This window comes from Salmo trutta, chromosome 4, assembly GCF_901001165.1.
Source record: "Salmo trutta chromosome 4, fSalTru1.1, whole genome shotgun sequence".
In the NCBI taxonomy this organism is placed as follows: Eukaryota; Metazoa; Chordata; class Actinopteri; order Salmoniformes; family Salmonidae; genus Salmo; species Salmo trutta.
Genome location: NC_042960.1, coordinates 12,476,268 through 12,486,754, shown reverse-complemented (window position 1 = coordinate 12,486,754; position 10,487 = coordinate 12,476,268). Strand labels below are relative to the sequence as shown.

At 44.2% G+C, this 10,487-nt stretch overlaps 1 protein-coding gene across 1 annotated transcript; it reads right to left on the bottom strand.

Moving 5' to 3' along the window:
• Positions 1 to 6,579: 6,579 nt before the first annotated feature.
• Positions 6,580 to 8,744, bottom strand: LOC115191341 (zinc finger and SCAN domain-containing protein 22-like). Its single transcript, XM_029749219.1, has 3 exons — positions 8,709 to 8,744; positions 8,348 to 8,475; positions 6,580 to 7,670 (listed from the first exon to the last, which is right to left on the bottom strand). The coding sequence occupies exons 1-3, from the start codon at positions 8,719 to 8,721 to the stop codon at positions 6,738 to 6,740; spliced, it is 1,074 nt and encodes a 357-aa protein (XP_029605079.1). The 5' UTR covers positions 8,722 to 8,744; the 3' UTR covers positions 6,580 to 6,737.
• Between the last annotated feature and the right edge of the window lie 1,743 nt (positions 8,745 to 10,487).

Sequence of the window (10,487 nt, the reverse complement as noted above, 5' to 3'; positions counted from 1 at the left end):
CTTAGCCGAGTGATCATAGGAGTCCAGTGAGTGGCTTCAGGCAGCTTGCGGGCCGGGGCTAGCAAGCTAACAGAAGGGTCTTGGAGGGACGTCGCAACGGAAGAAAGTCTGTTGTGGCCCCCTCGTGCTATTACATCGGCAGATGGATCAGCAGTGTGTTAAACCAGGCCAATTGGCAGAATAGGTATAGTGGCCAAAGAATTTGTCCAGTGGGCCTCTTAAACTAACAGTCCGATGTGCTCTGGACAGCTAGCAGGCCGCGGCTAGCATGCTAGCGGATGGGATTTAAGGGGACGAAGTGACGGCGGAGCCAGTTGAGAAAAACCCCATCGCGTGATGAGTCGGCGGGGGTCCAAGCCAGTTCGCAAAAAGAGGTATTGTAGCCCAAGTGGTGGCTGATGGACCTCTTTGGCTAGCCGGGAGATGGGCCTAGCAAGGCTAGCTCCAGGCTAATTCGTCATTGCTTCGGGACAGTGACGTTAGCCAGGAGTGGCCACTCGAATAGCAGCTAGCTAGCTGCGGTGATCCAGTTGAAAAAAAAAGGTTCAGAGCTTGCGGTAGGAATCCGGAGATATGGAGAAAAATAAGTCCGAATTGCTCTGGTTTGAGTCGCGCTGTGCAGACTGGCGAGAGTTGTCCGTGCTAGAGGTGGCTGATGACTGCTAGCTGACTACTAGCTAGTCGCTAGTGAGCTGGCTAGCATCTGTTGGGGTTCCGATTCAGGCGACGGATCAGCAGGGCTCCATATGGTGGGTATAGTGGCCAAAGAATTTGTCCGATGGGCCTCTACAGCTAACAGTCCGATGTACTTTAGACAGCTAGCGGGCCGTGGCTAACTAGTAGCCAGTTAGCTGGCTTGCTTTTGATGAGTTGAGTTCTTAAGTATAAAAATAGCAGATCCGTACCACATTGGGTGAGGCGGGTTGCAGGAGAATATATTCAGTCCGTAGATAGAAAGTGATATTAAAATATTAAATATATATACGAGAAAACAAACAAGGAAAAACAATGTTTACAAGGGACAAGACAAAAACACACGTCCGACTGCTACGCCATCTTGAAGTTTATGGAATTAACATTTGAACTAAAAGCACTGGGTGAAGGGGAGAAGACAGGTTAAAGAAGGATTTTTAAGCCTTGAGACATGGATTGTGTATGTGTGCCTTTCAGAAGTTGAATGGGCAAGACAAAATATTTAAGTGCCTTTGAACGGTGTATGGTAGTAGGTGCCCAGGCACACCGGTTTGTGTCAAGAACTGCAATGCTGCTGGGTTTTTCACGCGAAAGGCTTTCGACAGCTTGTAGAGTCCATGCCCTGACAAATTAAGGCTGTTCTGAGGGCAAAAGGGGGCGGGGGGTAAGAGTCTCACCTTTCCTTAGAGTGGTCATATTAGTTTTTGTAGGCCAAACCGTTCGGACGCTACAGACGTTTTTGTGAGAAGACCAATTTTTCGGGATGTCTCCTGGTCTGACAAACACCGCTGTAGCTCGGCCACCTTCCACTGCAGATGTGGAAGGCCAACACTGGCGGATGTGGTGGATTGAGACGCAGCCTCCGGAGGAATGCAGAGGCCAAATTGAGCTCCGTACTCCCAAATTTTGTAACAATGCGGAGGGCTCCATATACAGTTGAAGTCGGAAGTTTACTTACACCTTAGCCAAATACATTTAAACTCAGTTTTATACAATTCCTGACATTTAATCCTAGTAAACATTCCCTGTCTTAGGTCAGTTAGGATCACCACTTTATTTTAAGAATGTGAAATGTCAGAATAATAGTAGAATGATTTATTTCAGCTTTTGTTTCTTTCATCACATTCCCAGTGGGTCAGAAGTTTAAATACACTCAATTAGTATTTGGTAGCGTTACCTTTCAATTGTTTGGGTAGGCTTCCACAAGCTTCCCACAATAAGTTGGGTGAATTTTGGCCCATTCCTCCTGACAGAGCTTCTGTAACTGAGTCAGGTTTGTAGGCCTCCTTGCTCGCACACACTTTTTCAGTTCTGCCCACAAATTTTCTATGGGATTGAGGTCAGGGCTTTGTGATGGCCAATCCAATACCCTGACTTTGTTGTCCTTAAGCCATTTTGCCACAACTTTGGAAGTATGCTTGGGGTCATTGTCCATTTGGAAGACCCATTTGCGACCAAGCTTGAACTTCCTGACTGATGTCTTGATGTTGCTTCAATATATCCACATAATTTTCCTACCTCATGATGCCATCTATTTTGTGAAGTGCACCAGTCCCTCCTGCAGCAAAGCACCCCCACAACATGATGCTGCCACCCCCGTGCTTCACGGTTGGGATGGTGTTCTTCAGCTTGCAAGCATCCCCCTTTTTCCTACAAACATAACGATGGTCATTATGCCCAAACAGTTCTATTTTTGTTTCATCAGACCAGAGGACATTTCTCCAAAAAGTACAATCTTTGTCCCCATGTGCAGTTGCAAACTATAGTTTGTCTTTTTTATGGCGGTTTTGGAGCAGTGACTTCTTCCTTGCTGAGCGGCCTTTCAGGTTATGTCGATATAGGACTCGTTATACTGTGGATATAGATACTTTTGTACCCGTTTCCTCCAGCATCTTCACAAAGTCCTTTGCTGTTGTCCTGGGATTGATTTGCACTTTTCACACCAAAGTACGTTCACCTCTAGGAGACAGAACGCGTCTCCTTCCTGAGCAGTATGACGGCTGCGTGGTCCCATGGTGTTTATACTTGCATACTATTGTTTGTACAGATGAATGTGGTACCTTCAGGCATTTGGAAATTGCTCCCAATAATGAACCAGACTTGTGGAGGTCTACAACTTTTTTTCTGAGGTCTTGGCTGATTTCCTTTGATTTTCCCATGATGCCAAGCAAAGAGGCACTGAGTTTGAAGGTAGGCCTTGAAATACATCCACAGGTACACTCCCAATTGTCTCAAATGATGTCAATTAGCCTATCAGAAGCTTCTAAAGCCATGACATTTTCTGGAATTTTCCAAGCTGCTTAAAGGCACCGTCAACTTAGTGTATGTATACTTCTGACCCACTGGAATTGTGATACAGTGAATTATAAGTGAAATAATCTGTCTGTAAACAATTGTTGGAAAAATTACTTGTGTCATGCACAAAGTATATGTCCTTACCGACTTGCCAAAACTATAGTTTGTTAACAAGAAATTTGTGGAGTGGTTGAAAAACGAGTTTTAAATGACTCCAACCTAAGTGTATGTAAACTTCCGACTTCAAGTGTTGCTCCGCATTGACATGAATGGTAACTGAAGCAAGCAGTAGAATCAGATTTAAAAAGCCAGTAAAAATACACCTTATGGAACAACAGGGACAGTGAAGACACACAAAAGGTACAGACACATGCATACGCACACATTGTGATATTGTTGTATGGTGGTATTGAACATATTGTGTTGTGGATATGTGGTGGTGTAGGGATGTTATATGATGTAGTGTTTTATCTTTAGCTCATTCAGTACAAACATAGTTCACTGTTTTATCTGTTGTTTTACATGTAATGTGGGTGCTTTGGTGTGTTTGGACCCCAGGAAGAGTAGCTGCTGCCATGGGGATCCTTTGTCTTAAGTGTGGGACCATGCCTTCAAATGATCAAATCACCGCCTAGAGTCGATTGGCGCACAGGTTAACATAATACACAAATCCCTATCAAAATCAGTCTGTTTAAGGTAGAGAGATGTTTTTTTGCATTGGATGTGTGTCAATCTGCCTATGTCGGCTTTCCGCATCTGCCGTGGAAAGTGGCAAAGCTACAGTGCTGTTTGTCAGACCAGGAGACATCCCAAAAATCTGTCTTTTCATGAAAACGAATTGTCCGACAAACTAATATGACCAGTCTAGGGAAAGAGGAGGCTCTGACGAACACGGTGGTGTTCTCCGTTTTGCCTCATGGGACTCGTCTGAAGTTGGTGCCAACTTCTGTCTGTAGCGTCCAAACCGTTTGGGCTACAAACTGATATGACCCCACTGTAGAAAGGGGAGATTAGTTTTGTTCTACGACCCCCACAAGTGTCACGGGACTTGTCTGAAGGTAACCCGGTACCGGTTAAAAACATTTATGGAAGTAGTTTTGTGCCTGCAAAAAAGGGTTAAATATGTGTACAAAAAAATCATCTCTCCTAGATATAGGACAGACACTTTTTAAAACCTTAACATGAAAGAGAAGGGATCTTGGTTGCCGTCATAGCTCAAAGGGTATTGTTAAATTAAATAGGGATGCGCGTTGTTCTTTGAAATATGGTACTGCTTATTAGATTACACAAAGTGGTGTAAAGTACTTAAGGAAAAATACTTTAAAGTACTCCTCAAGTAGTTTTTTGGGGTATCTGTACTTTATTATTTATATTTAACTTCACCACATTCCTTAAGAAAATATTGTACTTTTTACTCCATACATTGTCCTTGACATCCAAAAGTACTTGTTACATTTTGAATGCTTAGCATGACAGGAAAATAGTCAAATTTATGCACTTATCAAGAGAACATCCCTGGTCATCCCTACTGCCTCTAATCTGGCGGACTCACTAAACACACTGTGCCCGCAGGCTTTCCTTAAATAAATAAAACAAGAAAATGGTGCCATCTGGTTTGCTTAATATAAGGAATTTGAAATGATTTATACTTGTACTTTTGATACTTAATATATTTTAAACCAAATACTTGTATACTTTTACTTAAGTAGAATTTTACTGGGTGACTTTTACTTGAGTCATTTTCTATTAAGTTATCTTTACTTTTACTCAAGTAGGATTGTTGGGTACTTTTTCCACCACTGATTACACATCAAATCCCCTATGATCAGTATCTTTCAAACTGAGAACAGACTTGTTTAGAAAGAACAGTGTGATAGTAAGAATAGAGTAGAAAATAATAGAATGACTTTATTCCATCTACATCACCTCAGTAAGGTAAATATTAAACTGTCCTTGTTTTAGCCTAGGTTTACTGTCTCTCTGAAAACGGGTATTTACACAAGCACATTTCATATGACAAGTTAACAAAGGGTTAATGAGAGGTACAGTGAGGGAAAAAAGTATTTGATCCCCTGCTGATTTTGTACGTTTGCCCACTGACAAAGAAATTATCAGTCTATAATTTTAATGGTAGGTTTATTTGAAGTGAGAGACAGAATAACAACAACAAAAAATCCAGAAAAACGCATGTCAAAAATGTTATGAAATGATTTGCATTTTAATGAGGGAAATAAGTATTTGACCCCTCTGCAAAACATGACTTAGTACTTGGTGGAAAAACCCTTGTTGGCAATCACAGAAGTCAGACTTTTCTTGTAGTTGGCCACCAGGTTTTCACACGTCTCAGGAGGGATTTTGTCCCACTCCTCTTTGCAGATCTTCTCCAAGTCATTAAGGTTTCGAGGCTGACGTTTGCCAACTCGAACCTTCAGCTCCCTCCACAGATTTTCTATGGGATTAAGGTCTGGAGACTGGCTAGGCCACTCCAGGACCTTAATGTGCTTCTTCTTGAGCCACTCCTTTGTTGCCTTGGCCGTCTGTTTTGGGTCATTGTCATGCTGGAATACCCATCCACGACCCATTTTCAATGCCCTGGCTGAGGGAAGGAGGTTCTCACCCAAGATTTGACGGTACATGGCCCCGTCTATCGTCCCTTTGATGCGGTGAAGTTGTCCTGTCCCCTTAGCAGAAAAACACCCCCAAAGCATAATGTTTCCACCTCCATGTTTGACGGTGGGGATGGTGTTCTTGGGGTCATAGGCAGCATTCCTCCTCCTCCAAACACGGCGAGTTGAGTTGATGCCAAAGAGCTCCATTTTGGTCTCATCTGACCACAACACTTTCACCCAGTTGTCCTCTGAATCATTCAGATGTTCATTGGCAAACTTCAGATGGGCATGTATATGTGCTTTCTTGAGCAGGGGGCGCTGCAGGATTTCAGTCTTTCACGGCGTAGTGTGTTACCAATTGTTTTCTTGGTGACAATGGTCCCAGCTGCCTTGAGATCATTGACAAGATCCTCCCGTGTAGTTCTGGGCTGATTCCTCACCGTTCTCATGATCATTGCAACTCCACGAGGTGAGATCTTGCATGGATCCCCAGGCCGAGGGAGATTGACAGTTCTTTTGTGTTTCTTCCATTTGCGAATAATCGCACCAACTGTTGTCACCTTCTCACCAAGCTGCTTGGCGATGGCCTTGTAGCCCATTCCAGCCTTGTGTAGGTCTACAATCTTGTCCCTGTCATCCTTGGAGAGCTCTTTGGTCTTGGCCATGGTGGAGAGTTTGGAATCTGATTGATTGATTGCTTCTGTGGACAGGTGTCTTTTTTACAGGTAACAAGCTGAGATTAGGAGCACTCCCTTTAAGAGTGTGTTCCTAATCTCAGCTCATTACCTGTATAAAAGACACCTGGGAGCCAGAACTCTTTATGATTGAGAGGGGGTCAAATACTTATTTCCCTCATTAAAATGCAAATCAATTTTTAACATTTTTGACATGCGGTTTTCTGGATTTTGTTGTTGTTATTCTGTCTCTCACTGTTCAAATAAACCTACCATTAAAATTATAAACTGATCATTTCTTTGTCAGTGGGCAAACGTACAAAATCAGCAGGGGATCAAATACTTTTTTCCCTCACTGTATGTGGTTAATTACCCTCTTATCCCAAGACACTTCACATGATAACTATAATATGTCAGCTAAAGAATGGTTCCCAGATATCCCCTGTGTACATCTCAAGCCACACTGCTACGAATTCTTCCCGTTGTGGACACTCTTATGTCTGGTAAGGTTAGTCAGGAAAGAGAAGCTCTTGTAACATAGTTTGCACTTGAAGGGCCTCTCCTTGGTGTGAACGGTCTGGTGCTCCTTCAAATAGTTTGCCCTAGCGAAGCACTTCCCACACGTGGGGCAGGAGTAGGGCTTGTCGGCGTCCGTCCTAACGCTCGGCCTCACACGTTCTGACCCAATGACACCAGAGGAGGTAGAAGCAGGAGCCACCACTCTCAGGTGGTTAGTCTTTGAGATCCCTCCTTGATCTCTAGCCATTGTTTGGGTGTTGTTGGGATTGTGTTCTGTGTTATAGGCTAGGTACCTCCTGTGGTGAATGCCCATCCTGACCGTGTCTGTATTGGTGGGGTAACCATGACCAGGAAAGCTAGACCCAGGTCCAGGCTGTCTATGAACCCAGTCACCAGGCTTTAGACGAGACCCTGAAGGAGAAGACAGACTTGCTGATAGACTACCACCAGGGGCGTCTCCCACCGCTCTCTGTGAAGGCTGAAGCCCAGGGTAACCTGCTCTGTTCATCATGGATACTGTAGTGTTTGTATCATAGGAACAGGAGGGTCTATCAGCCCCAGGCCCTGCTACATCCCTGCACTGAGACTGTGAAGAGAAGGGTCTGGGCTGCAGAATGGATACCTGACTGGAGCCTCTGTCTCTCTGATGACCACCAGGACTGAGGTTGTTCAGTCCACCTGTCCACTGGTTGTCTTCTGTGTGGTTGTGGTGGAGTCTCTGTCCCTCGGGGTTGGGTCCTGGTTCCGACTCAAGAAGGAACCGTGACGGCTCTTGATCCAGTGTCCTGATCCGGGGCAAGGGTTTGTGACCAGTCACCTCAGAGATCCAGTCTCTCCTACCAGCAACACCGGATATCAGCAGGTCATCATGGACTGCAGACTGTAAACACAAATTGAACAGAAGAGCATTTAAGTTTATATATATTTATATAAAACAAACTCTTTACTGTACACACAGTAACATGACATGATATTAAAAAATGTTTACAACAGTCAAGCCCATCCCTAACACTGTGATTCAAGTACCTAACAATATGGCACCATCGGAGTTTCTTATAAAAAAAATCCAGATGTGTTGATTTGGTATTTTGTTAGGATCCCCATTTTATTTATTTTTCTATTTTTTTTTGTTTGTTTTACCCCTTTATCTCCCCAATTTCGTGGTATTCAACAGTCTTGTCTCATCGCTGCAAGTCCCGTACGGACTCGGGAGAGGCGAAGGTCGAGAGCCGTGCGTCCTCTGAAAGACAACCCAACCAAGCCGCACTGCTTCTCGACACAATGCTGCTTAACCCGGAAACCAACCACACCAATGTGTCGGAGGAAACACCGTACACCTGGCGACCGTGTCAGCGTCCATGCACCCGGCCCACTACAGGAGTCGCTAGAGAGCGATGGGCCAAGGACAATACGGCCGACCACACCCTCCCCTAACCGGGACTACGCTGGGCCAAATGGGTCTCCCGGTCTCGGCCCGGCTGCAATACAGCCTGCGCCACTCTGGAGCCCCCCCCCCCCTCCCAGCCCAGCGTTGAGGACACTTTCCCATCCACTGACCTCCACCAAGTCACCTCTGGTTGTGGCCTGCTCAGTGATGTTGTCCCCTGGGCCCTTGGCTGCATCCGTCTGGGTCTGGGAATCCAAGATGGTCGCCCAGTCTCCTCTATTAGCCTCTAGCCAACCACCTGCAGGAAGAGATTACAAAATGGACTTTACAAACATGGTAGAGAAAACTCTACATATGGAGTTTTCAGTAAATTACCTGGTGATGTTCATACAAAAACACACTTTATAATGTATGTAAACATAAGTTCTATTAATTTCATTTTATGAATGAAGAAAAAACAACAGCCAGAAGTATCACTATTCCCATTGAAGATCTATTACTGTATGTAGGCTATATGTATTTCTCCCTTACCTTGCTCCCCCATCTTTAGTCCACTCAGCAGATCAATGCTCTCTGGTCCGTCTTCTATTGTCTCCTCTTTGACCAGCAGCAGATCAGGCTTCCCATCCTCCATGTCTACTGACTGTAAGAGATAGAGTGAGAGGATGTTGGATCAAGAAATATGATATGAGCACCCTGCTATGGAGCATCTTCTGATTGGGTAATGAGGGATTGCTATGAGTACTATGCAAACATGTTAGTTGATCTGATTGACACTTGACACTCTAATGGTTTGATCATTTAAAAGCATGATCCCACACTTAAGACAAAATGTATTAAGACCTGGGCCCGTATCCATGAAGAGTCTCAGAGTAAAAGTGCTGATTGAGGATCAGGTCCTCACCTGTCTATATAGTCTTATTCATTATGATCTAAAATGCAAAACTAAACCAAGATCAGCACTCCTACTCAGAGAGGCTTTGTGGATACCACAGTAGTTTACATTGGGCTCACCTCAGTGAGACTGTGTGTGGTCCTGTGCTGCTCAGCTGGTTCCTCCATGGGTTCAGGGGGAGGTGTAGACTGGTTACCCAGACCCTCCTCACACCCCTCCTCCTTCACCAGCAGCAACTCTGGACCCTCCTCCTCTTGGAAGAGACAGGTGATACAGATCACACAGACATACACTCCCTCAGAGTTTACCGATCCCCACTACATTTGATTCCTATACTGTAGTTACTTAATCGTTGTTAAAGCCATCATGGTGGACATGATTGATTGATTTTATTTGTCAGTAAAAAAAGAAAAATTATATAAACTCAGCAAAAAAAGAAACATCCTCTCACTGTCAACTGTGTTTATTTAACACAGTGTGTAAATATTTGTATGAACATAACAAGATTCAACAGTTGAGACAAACTGAACAAGTTCCACAGACATGTGACTAACATAAATAGAATAATGTGTCTCTGAACAAAGGGGGGGGGGGGTCAAAATCAAACGTAACAGTCAGTATCTGGCCACCAGCTGCATTAAGTACTGCAGTGCATCTCCTCCTCATGGACTGCACCAGATTTGCCAGTTCTTGCTGTGAGATGTTACCCCACTCTTCCACCAAGGCACTTGCAAGTTTCCGGACATTCATGGGGGGAATGGCCTTAGCCCTCACCCTCCGATCCAACAGGTCCCAGATGTTCATTAATTGTTTATGGTTCATTGAACAAGCATGGGAAACTGTGTTTAAACCCTTTACAATGAAGATCTGTGAAGTTATTTGGATTTTTACGAATTATCTTTAATAGACAGGGTCCTGAAAAAGGAACATTTATTTTTTTGTTGAGTTTATATATACATATACACAGTACAATGATTTTTTTTTTTACGGAAATATCACATTTACATAAGTATTCAGACTCTTTAGTCAGTACTTAGTTGAAGCAGCTTTAGCAGCGATTACAGCCTTGAGTCTTCTTGGGCATGACTTTACAAGCTTGGCACACCTGTATATGGGGAGATTCTCCCATTCTTTTTTGCAGATCCTCTCAAGCTCTGTCAGGTTGGATGGGGAGTGGCGCTGCACAGCTATTTTTAGGTCTCTCCAGAGATGTTTGATCGGGATCAAGTCCGGGCTCTGGCTGGGCCACTCAAGGACATTCAGAGACTTGTCCCGAAGCCACTCCTGCGTTATCTTGGCTGTGTGCTTAGGGTTGTTGTCCTGTTGGAAAGTGAACCTTCGCCCCAGTCTGAGGTCCTGAGCGCTCTGGAGCAGATTTTCATCAAGGATCTCTCTGTACTTTGCTCCGTTCATCT